Genomic DNA, 22,826 nt, shown 5'->3' on the forward strand with positions numbered 1-22,826 from the left:
GTGAATACTTTCCGGATGCACTGCAGATTCAACATCTCCAACATGACCAGACCACTGAGCATAAATCATAAAACACTTCTGTTACAATCAGTGTTAAGTTTACTTTTGGGTAAAATGCCATTTTAGTTTTAGCCATATTTTATTCTTTTGATTAAAATACTGTTTTAGTTTTGACTAAAATCTAATGGGTTTTGTAAAATTGTAATGCATTATCTTTAATTGCCAAACTCGTTATATACTCCTGAAGTAAAAATCGAATACCATGTTATTATTTATGACATTAAGGTTTGAACATGCACTACAGACACAGATTTAGCCGTTGTAATATATAACGTCTTTATAAATAAAACCAAGTTTCATAGACAAACAAAAATATTGCTTTTTGACAAACAGAAGTGCAACTTTAAAATATAAAAAAATAAAAAAAATAAAAACCACACAACACTATTGGCTGTAATGCTATTGCACACATTATCTGATTATCTGAATATATTACCAACATTAAATATTAAGAAAAACAAAATAAGAAAAGCCTTCTTATTTAATTTTTTTTCACATTAAATATTAAGAAAAACAAAATAAGAAAAGCCTTCTTATTTAATTTTTTTTCCTTTCAGCAGCTTAGTAGATGCCCGCTACTTAATCTAATTTGGTAGTGCAGTGTTAATTTTAATGTTCAATTTCGATTCAGTTTTAGTCGTAGTCTTTTGACTAAAATGTCATTTTAGTTTTAGTCATATTTTCTTTTTCTTAAACCAGAAAATATTTTATTGTGCAAAAATAAAAATTTTTAGAAAGGTACATCAATCAGAGATGATACTCAGAAATTAAAGAACATAAGACTATTATATGCGTCATAAGAAAAGCTGTGCATTGGATTGGAATAAACAGTCTGCTCAATATGTACGATAACAAACACATTACCAAACTTCAAACCAAAGAAACACAGAAAACATAGAAGGTTCTTCTCTAAAAGTGTGTACTGTCCAGTAATAAAGCATCCCTAACAATCAGTGTGAATATAAATCCCACAGCAGTATCCATTTTATTCCAAAATCTCCAATATCACGCTTGCCCTTAAGCCTGTAGGTAGGGCATACCTGTCTCCTCTCCTAGACTTGGAGCAGTCTGGTAAGAAAAATTTGAGGAGGCTCTACTCCTGGATTCTCTAGCCATTCTTGCCAAATTTTGGTGAATTTATCTGACACATTTCTGTGTTGGTACGCATTTTTTTTTCCTTATAAGTATGTCATTCCTCTGTTGTATCTATTGTTTAGACGTGCGGGCCAGGGGGGAGAGCCAATACCGTGCAATCAATTTCCTGGCTAGATAAAGCAACCTAGTCAGGGCAATATATGTAGAAGGGGGGGGGGGGGGTATAAGAAGGGGGGGGGTATAGCTCCTCCACTAGGCCGCCAAGTAACTGGTTTTACCTGCAACTGTAGGTGATAAATACTATTAATGGTCGTAACAACTTCATTCCAATAGCGTACCAGCTTGGGGCATTTCCAGAGCAGGATCAGAGTACCCTGGTGTGGTTGACATTTCGGACACAAGGGGGAGTCTCTTCTACCCCACTTATATAACTGTACAGGGGTTCTGTATACTCTGTGAAGGATAAATAAGTGTGACAGCTTTTGATCTGCAGAAACCAAGACTAGCAGACCACCCGCCAGTATCTGTTCCCAGCTATTTCCATCTATAGGGTCAACATCTGATTCCCATTTCTCCCTGCAGGGCAACAGATCTGGAGCTTGAATATGGGCTAGCAGGCAGGTATACATGCGAGAAATGATTCCCTTTTAATCTGGCATATTAAATATAGAGGGAAGGAAATCCGAATCATCTAAAAACAGAGAGTCTACCCTGTATTCTCATGGCATTTCGCAGCTGTATGTACATGTAGTAACGTTTACGTAACAAAAGGGAACTCTGCACACAACTGACTGAAGGACTTTGCCACCAGTCCATCAAACAGCTGGGACAGGTACTTTACTCTGGCTGCTCTCCATATAGAATGATTTAATAGTTTCTCTAATTCAGGATAGACTTATTACACCAGATAGGAGTACACTGCAGAAAACCCACAAATGCCCAGACGCCTCCTCAACTCTTTCCAGAGTCTCAAAAGCAAATGTACAGCCTGGCACTTCGGTGGGGCCTCCGGAAGTCCCATTTCCATTTGAGACATTGCAAAGTACTCCATTAGGGAATGGATCAGCAAAGTCCTGGATGGGTCCGCTACCACTGACTAATCCCACCCTGTAAGCAGCTATAAAATAGGTGAGGGAATGTGGAACAGCCATTCCCCCTGGTCTTTTGGGGTATTGCAGTATAGTTAATTTAACACATGCTACTCCCTTCTTCCATAAAATGCTCTATATTGGGAATCTATGCGGTCAAACCAATATCTGGGTATCCCAACAGGTACGTTGTGAAGGATATATAGCAACTGGGGGGCCCACACCATTTTAATGAGATTAGCTCTGCCTGTAACACATAATGGCAATTTGCACCAGCTGTCACATTTAAGCTTAAATTTTTGCAAAAGTATCTCCTGTCACTACAATTCCCAAATATTTAAAGCAACTTACTACTTCCGGCTTAGTCATATTTTAATCATCTGAATTGTTTTTCTTTATAGTCGACTAAAATAGTGTTAATTAAGTCGACGAAAATATTTGACAACAAAATTAACACTGGTTACAATCTATACAGCTATAGAACAACCAGACCACTGAACTGATCATAATACATTTTTTAAACATACTAAGATATCAATATCAGACTTATACAAAAGGAGTTCTTAGTTATTAAGCGCATGCATGGTTAGGCAAATTCCAGTTGCAGTGATGACTGGAACAAATCCTCTGGCAGTCAGGATGGCCTGCAAAAAAATGTATCAAAAAACATTTTTTTTTTTATAATGCATTATTCCCTTCAATTCCTGTCTTGAAGCACAACAGGAAGCCAGAGGAAATCTCTTTAACCATTCGAAGTGTCGGGCATTTTTTAATTTTTTTTTTTTTTTTTTTTACACACATCTGGACTTTTTGCTAGAAAATTACTTTTAATTTATAAACAATTATGAATACATTACTTATTTTCCTTTTACTCACTCGTTTCTTTGTAGAGATAGTATCAGCTCTCTTCCTTCTGCTTTAAGAATTACTTCTACATGTGCTGGGTGCTAAAAAACAAAATGCACATACAATAAATCCCTACAAGCATATTGCATTTACTGTGGTCCATACACTCTGAAGTATCCGGAAAGTATTCACGCTTGACTTTTTCCACATTTTGTTATGTTACAGCCTTATTCCAAATTGGAATTCCATCCGTAAATGGAAGAAGTTTGGAACCACCAGGACTCTTCGTAGAGCGGGCCGCCTGGCCAAACTGAGCGATCGGGGGAGAAGGGCCTTAGTCAGCGAGGTGACCAAGAACCCAATGGTCATTCTGACAGAGCTCCAGCGTTTGTGTTTAGAGGAGAACTTTCCAGAAGAACAACCATCTCTGCAGCACTTCATCAATCAGGCCTGTATTGTAGAGCGGCCAGACAGAAGCCACGCCTCAGTAAAAAAGCACATGACAGCCTGCCTGGAGTTAGCCAAAAGGCACCTGAAGGACTCTCGGATCATGAGAAACAAAATTCTCTGGTTTGATGAAACAAAAACTGAACTCTTGGCCTGAATGGCAAACGTCATGTCTGGAGGAAACCAGGCACTGCTCATCTCCTGGCCAATACCATCCCTATAGTGAAGCATGGTGGTGGCAGCATCATGCTGTGGGGATGTTTTTCAGTGGCAGGAACTGGGAGATTAGTCAGGATCAAGGGAATAATGAATGCAGCAATGTCCAGAGACATCCTTGATGAAAATCTGCTTCAGAGCGATCTGGAACTTAGACTGGGACGAAGGTTCATCTTCCAACAGGACAACGACTATGAGCACACAGCCAAGATAACAAAGGAGTAGCTACAGGAAAACTCTGTGAATGTTCTTGAGTGGACCAGCAAGAGCCCAGACTGGAACCCGATTAAACATCTCTGGAGATGGCTGTGTACCATGCTCTCCATCCAACCTGATGGAGCTTGAGAGGTCCCACAAAGAGGAATGGGGAAAACTGGCCAAAAATAAGTGTGCCAAGCTTGTAGCATCATACTCAAAAAGACTTGAGGCTGTAATTGGTTCCAAAGATGCTTCAACAAAGTATAGAGCAAAGGCTGTGTGAATACTTACATACATGTGATTTTTTTCGTTTTTTTAATTTTTAATACATTTGCAAAGATTTCAAACAAACTTCTTTCACACTGTCATTATGGGGTATTGTTTGTAGAAGTTGAGGAAAATAATGAATTTAATCCATTTTGGAAGAAGGCTGTAACATAACAAAATGTGTAAAAAGTGAAGCGCTGTGAGTATTTTCCGGATGCACTGTATATATGGATTAAGACTTAAAAAAAAAAAAAAAAAAAAAAAAACACATTTTAAACTCTTTCATGATGTTTATACATTTTTTACATTATGTTGCAGCTATAACGAAGGGGGTTTTATTTTACTTTTTTATCTTAAATTTTTATTAGGTTTTCAACAGAGAGCACGTACAATTATGAGTACGATAACAATCAAATGAAACATGTATGCGAACCAAGGAAATTGGTATAGATGATATACAATACAGAATAGGTTGCAAAAATAAGTTATGAATCTATAATGAACAAGCAGCATGCTTTACTCATCGGGGTATTGAGTAAAAGAGGAAAAGAAAAAAGGAAAAAGAAAGAAATAGAGCGGAATGGCAGGAATCTAGTGAAGAAGGGGAAGCCTAATAGTAGGTTTGTAGCTGCAACATAGGAGACTTACTGAATTTAAGTTACAAGTGCAGTCGACCTTGCTGGGTTTGGTATCACAGCTTATATCATGACAGGGAAGCCTAGTACAAAGGGGGAGAGACATAAAGTTTGGTTAGGGGGCCCTAGCATCAGCAAGCCAGGGAGACCAGTCTAAGAGGAATTTTGGCATGGTTAGATTGGCTTCGGCGAACATGTGTTTCATGTGCATGTGTTGGTTGACAGTGGCTATAGCTTGTTGAAGGGTTGGAAGGGTACTGCTTTTCCATTTACGGCTATGATTAGGCGAGCAGCAATAAGGATGTGTGTCAGGATAATACGGGAATGTCTAGTCCAATCCTCTAAACCCAAGCCCAGCAAGGCCAGCCACGGCAGTAAGATTTCTCTTGTACCAGCAAAATCATTCATCAAAGACTGAATGTCTGTCCAGAACTGTGTGAGATCTGAGCACTATATGTGAGTAGTTGTCCCTTGCCCCCCACAGTTCCGCCAGCAAAAAGGTGAAGTTGATGAAAAAAACCATGCGAGCTTCTGCGGGGTATGATACCACTGTTAAAAGGAGTTTCTGTGATGATTTCCAGTGGGAAAGACATTTGGAGTACTTCAGTGTGGTGTGAGATGCAGAGTACCATTGGTTCAAGTCTGCGGAGAAGTGGAGGTTTTGTTCCCATTTCACCATGTACGAAAGCTAAAAAAGTCTCGATTGGGGACTGCATATTTGCGTGCAGAGCTTGGAAAGAGTGTATGCATTGATTGTTGAGGAGGTCCCCTATGGAGGCAATTCCCAGAGCCTCCCATGAATCAAGGGACAAACCTTCAATTAAGAGACCTAGAGCTGAGATAGGGAGAAAGGATAGGATGTGCCTAGGGATGCCGTTTGCTTGTTGCGAGATGGATCTCCAAATTTTAATAATCACATTCACCAAGCAGAGAAAGGAGAGAGGAGTGTTGCCCTGGAGCCATATGGCAGCCAGCAAGGAATTTGTTGGGAATTTGAAGGCCGTTTCCTCAATTTGTACCCATGCTAGGCGGGAATCAGATCACCACCAACCAATAAGTGAGCGCAAATAATGTGCAGTAACCTATCGGCCAGCAGAAATGATGTGTTGTAACCTCTAGCAACCTGCAAGTGAGCGGTAAGGATAGGCTGTAACCTCTGGCAACCAATTGCAATCGCTGCATGATCTGCTGCAGTAAACTGATTTTGAGTCCACCTGCTATTTTTTGTATGTCTCAGAATAGAGGGGGCCCCTAAAGAAAATGTTTACCCAGGACCCAATCAATATCAAAGACAGCCCTGGATACTCTGACCTTGCTTTTATCTACTGGTCTCCTGTAACTGCATAGGCAGTTTTGGTGCAAGACAAAGATTTCTCAGCACACTTACCTGCAAAACAACCATATTTGTCCCTGTCTAACAATTCACGTTACAATAGAGGGTTTGGTTTGCAGTCATTTGCAAATATACGCATAAGCCACAGTGCTCACATAAAGGCTCCTCTGTGTATTGTGGTCCTAACTCTAAAATTTTCAGAGTCTCCCAAGTTGGAGCACATAGTGGATAGATTAAAGTAGCAGTAAAGCCACGATTTGAAAACTTGCTGACAGCCAGGATATTTATGATGCCTTGCATGCGCAGCTCAATGTACATTTACGGCTATGATCTGTGTCGCAGCGATGTGACTCCTGTGCACATGCACGGGAGTGACGTCATCGCCATCCAGTAATTCAATTGGCTGAAGACAAGGAACCCGGAAGGAAGACTGGGTGAAGATGGACCCTCCAGATCAATCACACCGCAGCGCTGGGGGGCTTCTTTGACAGGCAAGTCTGCCATAATGTGCTAAATATGCTGTGCATACTAACACATTATGGTATATAACTGCAGGGGGCCCCTAAAAAGGACTTTACTACCGCTTTAAATGCAGGTTTGCCTGGAGGGAGCCCATCCTTAAAAGGCACAGGGATACACTGGACGCCCAGAAAAAGCACAATGGCAGCTGAAGGCAACCAGTGCATCACCACATCACCACATCCAATTTAACCAACTGTACAAAAAAGTGGCACCCCAACCTATAATAAGCCTTTGCAGTAAGGTGCACATGTGGCTTACACATATATTTGCAAATGTGTGCAAACTCTCTGTTTTTAACGTGAATTGTTAGTCAATTTGGTTGTTTTGCAGACTAGCTGGTAAGTGTGCCAGGAAATTTTTGTTTGTGATGTGCGTTGCCCTTCCATGTGCACATTAGTGCAAAGACTAATTATAGGTTGGGGTGGTTGCCACTTTTTTTTATAGAGCTGGTTGAGTTGGATGTGGTGATGCACTGGATGCCTTCAGCTGTCAATGTGCTTTTGTTGGGCATCCCATGCGTTCCTGTAAGCAGGGGTGGGCTCACTCCAGCCAAACCTGCCCTTAATCTATTCACTGCTATATGTGCTCCAGCTTGGGAAAATTATAGAGTTAGGACCAAAGTACACAAAAGGAGCCTTGATGTAGGCACTGCAGCTTACGCATATATTTTAAAATCTGTGCAAAATCCTCTATATTTAACGTGAATTGTTAGACAGGGACAATTTGTGTATTTAGCAGGTAGCTGGTATGTGTGCTTGGAAATCTTTGTTTGTGATGTGCATTGCCCTTCCATGTGCACCCTACTGCAAAGGCTAGTTATAAGTTGGGGTGGTTGCCACTTTTTTGTACAGTTTTTTTTGCAAGAGTGAACTAACCCTTTAGGTTCGGTTCACACCTAAACCGGCCACGGATCGCACAGCAATGCTGTCCATCCCTGTTCTCTGTTTCAGGGAGGAATCAGGGCAGAATCTTTGCCTGAATTCAGCCCTGAAGCGGAGGCAAAGACGCACATCGTTTCTGTGCAGTGCGCTCCGCAGCCTCCCCAGAGACATGTGAACCAGCTCCATAGAGAGATGGTCACATTCTCCTGCTATGCGAACTGGATGTGGAGAAATCCACATCCAATTCGCATAGGTGTGAACCCTGCCTCAGGCTAGGTTCACACTGATGCGGTGCCAATCTGATGCAATTTCACAGTGCGATTCTAATGTGAATGAATGCAATTTCTGAGGGGATTTGGCATAGCTAGAGATAATTCGCACCAAACCAAACTCGCATAGGACCCTTTTTTCGGAATCGAACTGCAAACAATGTTTTTTCAGATGGCATGCGAATCTATGCCTTTTGGATTGGATCAAATCCGCCTAAGACTCGCATAAGTGTGAACCTCCATCTTTACCCCCTCAATTAATTTTGATGGAGTTTTACCCCTTTAAAATGCATCTCAAGTCGAAACATTTTTTGAGTAGTTAAAGGGTTTGCTTCCTGTGTCCCACTGGGGAAATTTTCCTTTACTTCCTGCCCTAGAAATGCAAAAGAGCAGAAAACGAGAGGAAATCTCCCCAAGGTTAACAGAATTCTTATCTTATACAGTTGTCCCAATTCCAATGTCCCCATTGGAATATTTACCCTGACATCTTGTTCTGGGGACAACTCAAATTTTTTTTTAATTTTCTTTACTTTCTCTCTCAGTGGACAAAAAAAAAAGTGAATCCTGCCAACCGGGACACAGACAAAAAAAAAAAAAAAAACTTGACCAAAGGGTCTAATCTTCTATTAACTTATCTAAAACTAAAGAACCAATGTTGCCTTTACATACACTTTAAATTCATTTATTTTTGAACTGGGGCTATGGCATCTGTCTACCCATCAATTCAGGTTAACTCACCTTCAAGTTGTTATTTTCTATGCTTTGGGATGTCAACCAGCGTGGTTCAGTCACTTCAGAATGTGACAAGATCTTTTCAAGAAAACTGGAATGCTTACTGGCGGCTGTGATCAAGAAGATGAAAAGAAAAACTTATTTCCCTGGACACAAAGACACAGATACAGATTTTCTTTCTGAAAATATTACAGAGGCAGTAAAGCAATGGCATTATAATAGTTTGAATATCCTCTTATAAAATATAATCAATAAATAAACTTTGAAAGCACTCACTGACCTCTGTAGCTATAGCCATTGTGAAGCAATTAATCCTAAAAGTTTACATTAGAAGCAATAGTAGTTCAAGTAATTTTATCAACCAGGTGATCTCTTTTCTGTCTTTCTGTGAACCTGATCTTTATATTAGAGATTGGAAGGCTGGCAGACTCGAAGGTCACTGCTGTGAGGGTAAAGTGGTTGGCTCTGTTCTGCCGCGACCTGAAAGTCACATGACCATAGGCGTACGCAGGGCGTGTGCCAAGTGTGCCTGGGCACAACCTAATCACTACATGTGGTGCCAATTCTCCCGGGGGGGGGGGGAATAATGGGCAAATAAAAGGGGAAGAGAAAGAAAAAAAAAAAGGGGGGGGGGGACTAAAAGAGGGGGTGGACTCTCTCCAGAAGAGATCACCCCACAGGACTCATCTCACCATCAGGTGTTCCAAGAGACTATGGAGATTGAGAAGCACGTGGTGTCTGATCCCTATAAAAGAAATAGGGAGTCCAGATCTTCCAATACTTGTCTTCCTGTTTCTTCAACGTCATGGTGAGATTTTCCATAACCTGAATTGGGGTTGATTTAGGGGCGTGAAGTCTCTTTTTTTCTACTCTCTTATTTTTAATGAATCTGTATTTTTTTCTCAAGAGTTAATATTTTTGCACAGCCTGGAATGGCTCTTTTTGTTTAGTGTTCTCGAAAATATGTGTTGCTAATACCACTGATATAACATTAAAATGAACAAATCTCAAAATAGAACTTAGCAAACCTAAACAATTCACATCTAGAACTGGTGTCATAATGTACTGTATATGGAGGCTTAGGGCAGATTCTGGCACATGCTGCTTACAGGAAGATATTGAAACACTTCTTCATTAAACAGAGCTGTCCTGAAAACCAAGTTCATATGAACAATTATTTCCATGAGACCTATTGAAAATATAAAGAAATGTGATATTAAACAGTGCCGGACATATGACAATATTGGCAGGGTGCCAGTTGGCCGACTCTATGATAATAAAGTATTTCATCTCCAGCACGCTTCTATGCAAAACAACATAATATGGTTCCTTTACAGACGCAGAGAAGACGATCCCAGTGGTAGGCTCAGTAAAGGTTTCTGTGAATGCATTCTATTGATTCTAGAGACCTGGTCCTAACCCAATGGCATTGTTAAGAGCAAGTTCACTTAAAAAAAGCCTCGCCCTCTCTATAGGCCTCAATTTCAACCCAAAATCCTCCTCCAACCAGATTCCTATTTATTATTCCTATAACCACTTCAGATCCAGAAAGTTTTACCCTCTTTATGACCAGGCCATTTTCTGCACTACCTTAACTGGTTATTGCAAGGTCATGCAATACTGTACCCAAACAAGATTTATATCATTTTTTTTCCACACAAATAGAGCTTTCTTTTGTAGTATTTGATCACCACTGGGTTTTTTTATTTCTTTTATATCTAAATAAAAAAAAAAAAAAAAAAACATCATTTTGGGGAAAAAGCACATTTTTTTTTTCACTTTCTGCTACAAAACACACACATACATACATAAAAAAAAAATATTAAATCAAATGTCTTCATAAATTTATGTCAAAATGTATTCTGTTGCATTTCTTTGGTAAAAAAAAAAAAAAAATCCCAATAGGTGTATATTGATTGGTTTACATGAAAGTTATAGCATCTACAAATTATAGTATATAATAATTTATAATTTTTTTGTTTTATATTATTACTGACATCACCAGGGACACTAATACAGCACTCCAATTTGCACTGTTACTATACTAAAGACACTGGCTGGGAAGGGGGTTAACATCTAGGGGAAATCAAGGTGTTAAATGGGGTAAATGTGAGCTGTTTTTACTAAGCACTGTGCCAGTTTTTATTCCCTTTTGAGGGGGAAAAAAAAAAAAAACGGCACATTACTGCTGTTAGTAGAGAGCCCTGTTGATATTTACCTACACAGGGCACTCTTCTGCCATTTGCTCCGCCGATCGTCAGACATAAATCATTGGGCGGGACCCGCTGATCGTTGTGTGCTGAAGTGAATGACAGCATAGCATCACAGCCAGGGAGGCGGTTACCCACGCACGCCCTCTACCCGGAAATACTGGATCGTGTACTATTGACTTCTATGGGAACACATCTGAATCGCAAATCAGTTTTGAACACAAATTTGATAGAAAAAAATGGCATGGGGTCCTCCCCAAAGGGTCTGGAATTGATTTTGAGGGGAACCCCAACACCAAAATTAAAAAAAATAAAACAAAAAATGGCATGCCCCCCCCCCCCATCCATACCAGACCCTTACTTGAGCATGCAGCCTGGCCAGGAAAAGGGGGGGGGGGGGCGAGTTCCGCCTCACCTCCTGAACCATACCAGTCCACATGCTCTCAACATGGAGGGGGGGTGCACCCCATGTTGATGGGGATTAGGGTCTCTTCCCCACAACCCTGGCTAGTGGTTGTGGGGGTCTGTGGGCAGGGGGATTATCGGAATCTGGAAGCCCCCCATTTAACAAGGGGGGCCCCCGGATCCCAGCCCCCCATGTGAATGAGTATGGGGTAGATTGTACCCCTACTCATTCACCAAAAAAGTGTCAAGAAGAAATACAAAAAAAAAAAAACAGACACAGTTTTTGACAATTCCTTTATTAAAAAAAACAATGTCCCTGGGTGTAGATCCCTCTTCAATCACAACGCCTGCCACCACCGCTGACACCAAAAAAGAAAAATCTTTGCTCGTGCCGAAGGCTCCCGCTGTCTGCCTGCTCTGCCGTCTGACTGTTCTTAACAACTTCAATACCTGGCCTACTCTGGCACTCCTCTCCTACATATAAAGGTCATAATTTTTTTGCTAGAAAATTACTCAGAACCCCCAAACATAATATATATGTTTTTTTAGCAGAGACTCTAGGGAATACAATGGCAATCGATGCAACTTTTTACGTCACACGGTATTTGTGTAGGAAATTTTCAAGCGCTTTTTTTGGGGAAAAAACTGTTTAATGAAACAAAAACAAAAAAAACAGTAAAAAGTTAGCCCAATTTTTTTGCATAATGTGAAAGATGATGTTACGCAGAGTAAATAGATATCTAGCATGTCACGCTTTAAAATTGTGCACACTCTGGAATGGCGCCAACTTTGTTACTTAAAAATCTCCATAGGCGACGCTTTAAATTTTTTACATTTATATATGTGGGCGCGACTTATGTATGCATTTGCTTCTGTGCGTGGGACCCCGGGGACGGGGGCGCTTTAAATTTTTTTTTTTTTTTATGGTTTATTTTACCTTTATTACTTCACTTTCTCTTTAAATTTTTTTTTTATCACTTTTATTCCTATTACAAGGAATGTAAACATCCCTTGTAATAGGAATAGTGCTTAACAGGTCCTCCTTATGGAGAGATCTGGGGTCTATAAGACTCCACATCTCTCCTTCAGGCTGGAAAGACCAAGATAAAAAAATAAAAGAATAAAAAAAAAATTACCTGTCTCGGCCTTTCCAGCTGAGTCCCCGGCATTGTTTACATCCAGGGACAACGTCACGCCCGGCCTTTCGAGTGTCATAGAGATGACTGGGGACCATCTGGTCACCAGAAATCTTTTAATCAACTTTCGGCGGCGACCAGCATCATTCATATCATTCAGATATCCCCACTCAAAGTCCAGGACATCATATGACGTCCTTGGGCTGGAAGTGGTTAAATAGCTAAGGGCCATATGACGTCCTGGACTTTGTGATGTCACCAATCTAGCTAATGTTAAAGATGCCGGTGCCCATCGGCTCCCAAAATTTGCATCTAAATCGCAGCTGAACAGCTGCCTAGGAAATTTGCAGTGAAAAGGGAGGTGAAATTTGCGCCGGACAAGTGTGAATCTAGCCTAACTCTCTCCAAAATGAAAAAAATTAATTGTGCCTTTAGTTGTACTATAACAAACAAGTAGGTCATGCCTTCGTTTTTGGCCTATGTCTTCTAAAAGCAGCAGCCTGGTACTGAGAGGCACAGGGGCTGGTATCACTATGGAGGGGGTAATCTAGCCTGTTTAGTCGGCTTATCTAAATAAATCTGGGCACTTCACACATAATGGAGAGCCACATTTAGCTGCAGCGATATTTCATTCAAAATGGACACTGAGTAGGAGTCAGGGCGGCCATGACAGGTGTGACTATGCAGAGCTTTCAGAGACTTTCCCCTGGAGATTGTGTGCGGATGTGTAAATGGGCCCGGTCTGTTCTCCGTCCTCCCACACTCACTGTGTGAATTCTTCATCTTCCTTTCTAAATATAGTGTGCTATATATTACACCCAGGAACACTCAGCCACTGCCTGCCCAATTATATATACACAAATGCTCTGAGGCCAGTACACGTGTCTGAAAACTATGTCCACGCTCAATATTTAATAAAACCATGCACTGAGCAAGTGCAAACAGCCAATCACTCACAGCCACCAATCAGAATGAATCTGTTTATAGCTCTTCAGTAAACTAGCATGTAGTGATTTGCTATTAATTACAATACTTTGTACACCACCGTCATGAACTGATATTTATTAATAAATATAATCTAGGTGCAAAATAGGTGTGCCATGCATTAAAGGGTTAGTTACCTTTACCAAAAAACTACCTATGGAGATAAGAAGCATCTGTAGATAAAAATCTTAACTGTGCAGCTTTGACCACATTTGAATAATGCCCTTGCTATAGGTGTAGGCCTATTTAGGTAACTCAAGAAGCCTGACTGAAAAACTCTCAGGACATTGCTAAAAGAGGCCTAGCTATAACTGTTCATCGCAGGAGTGAGCTCTCAAACGCTGAGCTCAGAACTACTGCGTTAGGGGACAAAAAGTGTGAGGGGGTTTGAATCAGCGGAAAGAGTTCACTCCTGTGATGGTGAAGGTGAACAGTAACAGCTAGGCCTCTCTTAGCAATGTCCTGAGCATGCCCTGAGAGTTTTCCAATCAGGCTTCATGAGGTACAGCACTTATAAGGCCTAAACGTATGGCAAAGACATTATTCAACTTTGGTCAAAGATGCACAGCTTGTGTTTATCTAGGTGACATCTTTTATCTGCATAGGCAGTTTTTTTGGTAAAAGTGAACTATGCCTTTAACCCCACTGCTATCGAATAGCTTTTAGCTAAACAGTAAAGACAGATTGCTGACAGCTGGTTTTGGCTGTAAATTACTGTACATTACTGCTGTCTGCATCTATTCATTCAGCATGCATACTGTACATCTGGGTGAGCATTTGATTGTGAGCTCTGCGTCTAGATTGTAAGCTCTGCTGATGACAGGGAGTGATGTGGCCAGTGTCCCGAGTTACCAGGGCTGTGCTGTCAATGTGGCCAATTGAGACGGCCACCTCAGGTGACACTCATGGAGGCACAATAGAGGGGTGGCCAGAGTGTCCATACCTGACACTCCATCCTCAGTGCACGTTCCGCCCTGTGTATGTTTAAATCCCGGGCTGCACAGTGGCATTGGCTGTTAGGGTGCAGGCCCTGCAGCATAACAGTCAATGATGCTGTGCAACCTGACTGCCTGCGTTAACAACCAATGACACTGTGTGGCCTGGCCGCCTGCATCCTAGCAACTGAAGACAATTTGTGCCCTGGCCGCAAGTATCCTCGCAACAAATGACACAGTGCAGCCCAGCCACCAGCATCCTAACACCCAATGATGCTGTTCACCACAGCCACCAATGACACTGTGTACCGTGGCCACCAGTGTCCCGGCAACCAATGACACTGTGCAGGCCATCTGCTGGCATCCTACCAATCAAAGACTCTTTGTTGCCTGGCCGCCATCATTCTAGTAACTAACCATTGAAGGTTGGTGGGGGGCAGCAAAAATGGTGCTGGAATATTTTCCTTGAAAAGTGCTGTGCCTAGCAGAAAAGGTGTCAGTTAGAACTCTTGCTGCCTATTTTAATAAAAGAAGAATATTATTTTGCATCTCAGTGTGTGGTGTTCCTGTTGCTGGTACAATTGATTGTTTTGGAGGAGACAAACTGAGCCAGCACCTGAGCTGTAACGATGAAGTGGGGAGCTGATCTTACCTTTAGTATCATGTGTTATGTTTTCTAGCAATGGAAAATGTTAGTTTAAAGTGGTTGTAAACCCTTCTATATATATACCCAGTAAAGTGACTGTCCTCAGGTGATACACAGAGAGGAAACAAATCCTCCTACATAAGTTGTACCTGTTTATCTGCAGTTTTCTCTTCTCAGCCCCCCCCCCAGCTGGAGATCCCTCCCCTTTCCCCTTTTTTCTCTTGGTGTAAGGAAAACTTGTCAGAAGTGACTTATGCTGATAGCAGAGGACAGGAATTACACTTAGTGCTTTTAAAGTGGTTGTAAACTCTGTTACACCACTTGTACCTACAGGTAAGCCTATAATAAGGCTTACCTGTAGGTACTGTAAATATCTCCTAAACTTGCACAGTTTAGGAGATATTCACTATATACACTGCTGCCGAAGTCATTGGCGCATGCGCACTGAAGAAACGGACCGCGCGCACGTGGAAGTGATATATTTTACAAGTAATTATATAGTCAGAGTCTCTCAAACATTTTGTAGGGCTGTACAGTACAGGACACAGGCTAGATATTCCTAGATCCTGGAAGATCCTGAGCTCCACTGCTGTGAAGCCCGACAGATATTTTCCCACTTGAAGTGGGGGTGTCCCGTCATTGTGCAGAAGGTTTAGAACCAGGTTTAGCTGCTTTTGGTGTCCAAGGCTTGGGTCAAAACTGTTTTCCGGGTGCTGACTTGGAAGAAGTCTGAGGAGCGAAAGGAACCCTTCCTCTATATAGAGGTTGGGGATATACCTTAGCCTTGCATTTACATTGCCTTTTGCAATAGAATGCACACAAAATATTGTATTTAGACCATGTTGCCTGCAGTTTGAACAGATCTCAAAAGGTTATGCTCCAAATGACCGCAAAGTAAAGCAAGTCAAGCAATGCCTCATATTGGTCACTCTACACCAGGGGTCTCCAAACTGCGGCCCGGGGCCAGATGCGGCCCTTTGCTTGCTTTTATGCGACCCTCGGGAACCATTTCATTCACTGATACCAATAAAGGGACACAATTCCTCCCAATTACACCAAGATGGGGCACTATTCCCCCCCAATGATACCAACGATGGGGCACAATGACACCAATGATGGGGCACAATTTCTCCCAATGACACCATTGATGGGGAACAATTTCTTCTAATGACATAAATAATGGGATCCAATGACACCAATGATGGGGCACAATTTCTCCCAATGACACCAACGATGGGGAACAATTTCTTCTAATGACACCAATAACAAAATCTAGGCCAGCATGACAGTCTCTAACATTAAAGGCATAGTCCACTTTTTGCAAAAATGTAATAAATGCACCCACATTATAAAAAATAAAAAAAGTGAATTTATTACATTTTGTAATGAAGCCTGCTGAGCATTGCAACCATGATTAGTGGGTTGCAGGTGAAAAGCACAGGCCTCTGCATTATTTATATCCCAGTCCCGGGTCTGTAAGACAGTACAGGTCATCTGTCATAGGGCTGAGGAAGAAAACAATGGACTACAAGCATCGTGACGTCCCTCTACTTAGGGAGGCTTCACACTACCCCACTGCGCTTTTGCTAAATAGCACATAACCTGAGGTTTTCATGCAGGTTAACTGCACTTTGCCATAGACTTCTATGAGGTTCTGTGGTTTTGGTGCAATGTCAGAATATGCACCAAAACTCCTGCATGCTGCATCTTTGGTGCTCTCTCTGGAACTGCACCAAAACCACGGGATATCATTGAAGTCGATGGGAAAGTGCAGCTAATCCACACGAAACCCATGGGTTAGCTGCGATTTGCCCAAAGCGAAGCGGAACTTGCACCAGGGCAGTATTTTATTTATTTTTATTTATTTATTTCAGGTACTTATATAGCGCCATCAATTTACGCAGCGCTTTACATATACATTGTACATTCACATCATTCCCTACCCTCAAGGAGCTTACAATCTAAGGTCCCTAACTCACATTCATATACTAGGGACAATTTAGACGGGATCCAATTAACCTACCAGCATGTCTTTGGAGTGTGGGAGGAAAACGGAGTACCCGGAGGAAACCCACGCAGGCACAGGGAGAACATGCAAACTCCAGGCAGGTAGTGTCGTGGTTGGGATTCGAACCAGCGACCCTTCTTACTGCTAGGTGAAAGTGCTAACCACTACACCACTGTGCCGCCCAAATGAAGCTGTTCTTATGCTAGCATAATTTAAAAGTCCCTAATTTACAGTAGTAGATGGGTCAGATCCCTATGAATGGATGACATGAATCAGGACCAAACAGACACTATTACTAGGGTAGGACCCACTAATTCGGGGTACTTTGTCGCAGTAAGTGGGCTTAGCACTATATGACCATATAGTGTGACCAAACCCCCGTATTTTTTTGAATATGTTCAAGTGTTTTTAACTAGCCTTGCAGGAAATGTCATTCTTGAATGTGCGCACTGTAATATGTTTTGTAATGAATCAGGACCACACACAAGCGTGTTATATTAAATCAACAGGACACTCCAGGGATAAGCACCCTGCAGTTTAGATAAGTTGGTCAAGTTAGGGAATGGGACAATGCTTCATGTTAAACCCTAAATTTGGGTAAAACATTAAACATGGTATAGGGATCTGCAGCCCTCTACTGTCCTTATTTGCAAATAGTTTTTGCTTATTAATTAAAACAGAGTTCATTAGTTGCAGACAGGTCCTACCTGTCCCTACTAGCTGGGTCAGAAACCCTGATTGGAAGACTGTGATAATATATAAAAGGGAGTTTCCAGGGAACAGATACAGAACTCCGCCACATGACCTGCTGTCTTTCACCCAGGCTAGAATCAGAGACTATTAGGCAAGCATTTCTATATTCTAATAGGTTAACTGCAACTGCTCATAGCTTCTTGAGCATGTATCTGAATCCTTGTGACAGACATATCTCTATCTTTTGCTATTATCTCACATGCACAGTGCCAGATAGCTAGGTCTGTGCTACTGTATATGTAGTGGTCACCTTCCAGTATATTAGTAGGTGAACCTGTTTGTTGCAATAGAGTTTACATGCCACTCCTGTTATTCTAGTTAACAATGTCCCTTCTGGTCTGGAATTCTATAGATAGTTTTAGTTCAGGGCTCAATAACCAGCATAGGCTATAGCCATGTTAGGCATCGGCTGGCCACTTCTGGTAGCTAGAGATCCAGCTGTCTTACAGATTAGATACTACTAGGCACTAAGATACAGAGTAGATAGGCCTCTGAGTTCTAGTGTCACGCCATGGTTTCTGCTGGTGAGTATCTGCATTCCACGCTGGTTGGACAAGGGTTAGAGGATCTTCCAATCACTACTGACTGTTTTCGGGTCTCCTACACAAAGGCAGAAGACACATCACGATCATCCTCAGAGGCCCCTGCAACTGAAATTTGCTGCAACATTCATCTCGAGGTATCTTTATTAATAACTATTTATACCCAGGTACTAGTACACAATTCCGCCTGGACTCTTTTTGGGCTCTTTGCTAATACCGGTTTGTACATTGGATGCATGTACGGTTATTAATCTCTTTTTATATAAAGCTTGTATTATTACCATATTGGTGCATATCTCTATACTTATGGTTAATGTTACATGCTGGTTGCAGTAGTACCTTTGCACCCAATTACTTTGATTAGATTGCTGGTTATTTCTACAGGAAGGAAATCCCCTCGGTTCACAGAGGCACTATCCTGGGTGAAGGCACTGCCAACTTTATTATCAAACCAACTCTTCCACTTAACAAAGGTTCTTGTTCTCTTATTTGCCTACAGTTTTATGCACAGCACTATCTTGTTTGGGGATAGTCATTTCTTATAACAACCCTAGAAGAAGGCTACAGTGGTCAGAAAAGTGAACTAAACCTTAAAGCGGAGTTCCACCCCCCCAGAAAAAAAAATTAGTAATGTGCTTAAAAAAAATTTAAAAAAAAAACATTTGGAGAAAATTTTTTTTTTTTACTCACCTCTAAATGGCTGTTGCTAGGTGGTCCCTCGTAGTCTGCCTCCTTCGGTGCCTGGGCTGGTGACATCACTTCCCTCGGCGCAGGAAGGGAGATCGCCTCTCCACCCTCCCACTTGTCAATCATCTGGGACACGTGACTGGTCCCAGATTGATTACTGGGTCCCACAGTTAAAATGCCAGGGCCGCCAAGCGGAGGGGGGGACGAGCGGGGCTTCGATCCTCCACATCGCTGGACCCTGGGACAGGTAAGTGTCCGATGAAAAGTCAGCAGCTGCAGTATTTGTAACTGCTGACTTTTATTTTTTATTTTTTTTTTTAAATGGGAACCACACTTTAAGCTAGGAGAGTTCTTGAGTTGCAGATGGACATGCCAAGGCTTCATTCACACGTGGCCAGCGTAATGTGAACAAGCCTTAGAGGTATGAATGGACCCTTATAGATATATTCAATAATCTATCATTATAAGACGTTCTTGCCCTAATTATATCATAGCAGACAGTCCTCGATTTCCAGCCCAGCATATTTGTCCCTGGAAATGTTGTTTCTTCCAAGCAGGGTTCATTTCATCTCAGCCAGTAATGATACATACACAGGCTTTCTAAATAATTCTATATTTTAATGCAACTATAGTTCAATTTAATAGACACTTTAATATTAGATGTATGGAGGCCCATGGTCCTCCGAGATGTGACAGATTTTACTTTCATATGAAAGTGTCCCTGGAAATGGTCCTTTAACATAAAGTTCACTATGACTTTAAACATTGAATACAAGAAATCTGATCTGTTTATAGACATATAGAAATATGGGAGCTGCCAGGAGCATGCTGCAGGGGCTCTCATCCTTCCTTAGCAGGTCACTGCACAAGCATACAGCCAGCCAAGTGTACAGATTGTGCCAGTGACTCAAGCAGTGAGACAAGGGGAACACTGGCCATACAATTTACTTACTGGCCACACACTCTGATCACTTCCCTTCCAATCGATTTACAATGGATTTGAGCAAACTGAGTCAATCAGCCAGGGTGGGATATTGTTATTATCAATATTACTCAGATACTTTGTGCATGAGTTTGATCATATTTCAATCAATCAGAATACAAGATTACATTATGAAAACAGGGATGTGATCGATAACTGGCCATCGAAGTTCGCTTTACCCATGTGTGTTAGTTCAATCACATTAGTTATTAACTATATAGATTGATTATTCCTATTGGAAGAGATTGATCACAAAAAATAAAAAAAAATTGATCTTTATTGAAGCGTGTATGCCCACCGTTAGACTTGCCATGTAATATGAGGAATAATCTAAACAAATTGCATTTGCATCTAATCAGTCATATACTTGGCACTGCATAGTTGATGTTTAGATCTACAGGAGATTGTACAATCAATGCACCCCACTAGATAGCCAAAATCTGCAATCTATCTGCTCAGACAGGTTCTCTTTAAGTCACTAGTAGTTCAATCATTACCATCCAGTGTGGATATGAATTGTCTCCCCCAACACACATGTATGCACGGAGCACCACCCTGCTCATAGTCATGGAGCGATGATGATAATAATAAGACAGTCATTGTTCTATGGAGTGTTTACCATCCACTTGCCTGTCAGAGTGGGAGGTTCAGGTGTCAGCAGAATCAGCGTCATCCCCATCCATATCCAGACTCGGATCCCCCCGAGCCCTGCAGCTCCTTCCATCCGCGGGATCCCCGGCTACCCTCGTCCACATGCAGCCCGGCTGTCATCCACAGAGCATGTCCTACCGAGCTCTGCATACACAGCCGGGCTGCTCCGCTCTGGACACGCCCCTGAGAGCAGCTCTTCTATTTCTATGTATTAGATCTACTAGTTACACCTCTCCTCCGATCCTCCTATCCTGGGCTGTGTCTGGGCTCAGCGACTAGGAATCCTCCTTTGATGCATTGTAGACAGGGCTGGTGCAAGGATTTTTGAAACCGTAGGCGAAACCTCCTTTTGCCCTGCCCATGTATATATACCCCACCTACCAGCGCCCATTAATGCAGCCTCGCCAGCACCCATAAATGCAGCCTCACCAGCGCCCTTAAATGCATCCTCACCAGCACCCATAAATGCAGCCTACCAGGGCCCATAAATGCATCCTCAACGATGCCCATAAATGCATCCTCACCAGCGCCCATAAATGCAGCCTCACCAGCGCCCAGAAATGCATCCTCACCAGCGCCCAGAAATGCATCCTCATCAGCGCCCAAAAATGCATCCTCACCAGCGCCCATAAATGCAGCCTCACCAGCGCCCATAAATGCATCCTCACCAGCGTCCATTAATGCAGCCTCACCAGCGCCCATAAATGCAGCCTCACCAGCGCCCAGAAATGCAGCCTACCAGCGCCCAGAAATGCATCCTGACCAGCGCCCAGAAATGCATCCTCATCAGCGCCCATAAATGCATCCTCACCAGCGCCCATAAATGCATCCTCATCAGCGCCCAAAAATTCAGCCTCACCAGCGCCCATAAATGCAGCCTCACCAGCGCCCATAAATGCAGCCTCACCGGCGCCCATAAATGCAGCCTCACCGGCGCCCATAAATGCAGCCTCACCAGCGCCCATAAATGCAGCCTCACCAGCGCCCGTAAATGCAGCTTCATCAGTGCCCATTAATTCAGCCTCACCAGAGCCCATTAATGCAGCCCCACCAGAGCCCATTAATGCAGCCTCACCAGCGCCCATTAATTCAGGCTCACCAGCGCCCATAAATGCAGCCTCTCCAGCGCCCATAAATGTAGCCTCACCAGCGCCCATAAATGCAGCCTACCAGCGCCCATAAATGCAGCCTCACCAGTGCCCATAAATGCATCCTCACCAGCGCCCATAAATGCAGCCTCACCAGCGCCCATAAATGCAGCCTCACCAGCGCCCATAAATGCATCCTCAACGGTGCCCGTAAATGCATCCTCACCAGCGCCCATAAATGCAGCCTCACCAGCACCCATAAATGCGGCCTCACCAGCGCCCATAAATGCATCCTCAACGGTGCCCGTAAATGCATCCTCACCAGCGCCCATAAATGCATCCTCACCAGCGCCCATAAATGCAGCCTCGCCAGCACCCATAAATGCAGCCTCACCAGCGCCCATAATGGCATCCTCATCAGTGCCCAAAAATGCAGCCTCACCAGCGCCCATAAATGCAGCTTCACCAGCGCCCATGAATGCAGCCTCACCAACGCCCATAAATGCATCATCAGCAGCGCCCATAAATGCATCCTCACCGGCGCCCATAAATGCAGCCTCACCAGCGCCCATAAATGCATCCACAACAGCGCCCAAAAATGCAGCCTCACTAGCGCCCATAAATGCATCCTCACCGGCACCCATAAATGCAGCCTACCAGCGCCCATAAATGCAGCCTCACCAGCACCCATAAATGCATCCTCACCAGCGCCCATAAATGCAGCCTCACCAGTGCCCATAAATGCATCCTCACCAGCGCCCATAAATGCAGCCTCACCAGCGCCCATAAATGCAGCCTCACCAGCGCCCATAAATGCAGCCTCGCCAGCGCCCATAAATGCATCCTCACCAGCGCCCATAAATGCATCTTCACCGGCGCCCATAAATGTATCCTCACCAGCGCCCATAAATGTATCCTCACCGGCACCCATAAATGCAGCCTCACCAGCACCCATAAATGCATCCTCAACAGCGCCCAAAAATGCAGCCTCACTAGCGCCCATAAATGCATCCTCACCGGCACCGATAAATGCATCCTCACCGGCACCCACAAATGCATCATCACCAGCGCCCGTAAATGCAGCTTCACCAGTGCCCATTAATTCAGCCTCACCAGAGCCCATTAATGCAGCCTCACCAGCGCCCATTAATTCAGGCTCACCAGCGCCCATAAATGCAGCCTCTCCAGTGCCCATAAATGTAGCCTCACC

The 22,826-nt window shown here is 42.9% G+C and overlaps 1 protein-coding gene across 1 annotated transcript in view; it reads right to left on the minus strand.

The window, feature by feature from the left end:
- Positions 1–20,843, minus strand: part of ADAM19 (ADAM metallopeptidase domain 19) — a 123,657-nt gene extending 102,814 nt beyond the window's left edge. Inside the window, exons 1-3 of the mRNA XM_073621174.1 lie at positions 20,508–20,843; positions 8,596–8,699; positions 3,120–3,190 (exon numbers count right to left, since the gene is read on the minus strand). Of these exons, the coding sequence (XP_073477275.1) occupies positions 3,120–3,190; positions 8,596–8,699; positions 20,508–20,601 (269 nt within the window). The 5' untranslated portion in view covers positions 20,602–20,843. The remainder of the gene's footprint in view (positions 1–3,119; positions 3,191–8,595; positions 8,700–20,507) is intronic.
- Positions 20,844–22,826: the final 1,983 nt, after the last annotated feature.

The sequence above is a fragment of the Aquarana catesbeiana genome, linkage group LG03 (genome assembly GCF_042186555.1).
Source record: "Aquarana catesbeiana isolate 2022-GZ linkage group LG03, ASM4218655v1, whole genome shotgun sequence".
Lineage (NCBI taxonomy): Eukaryota > Metazoa > Chordata > Amphibia > Anura > Ranidae > Aquarana > Aquarana catesbeiana.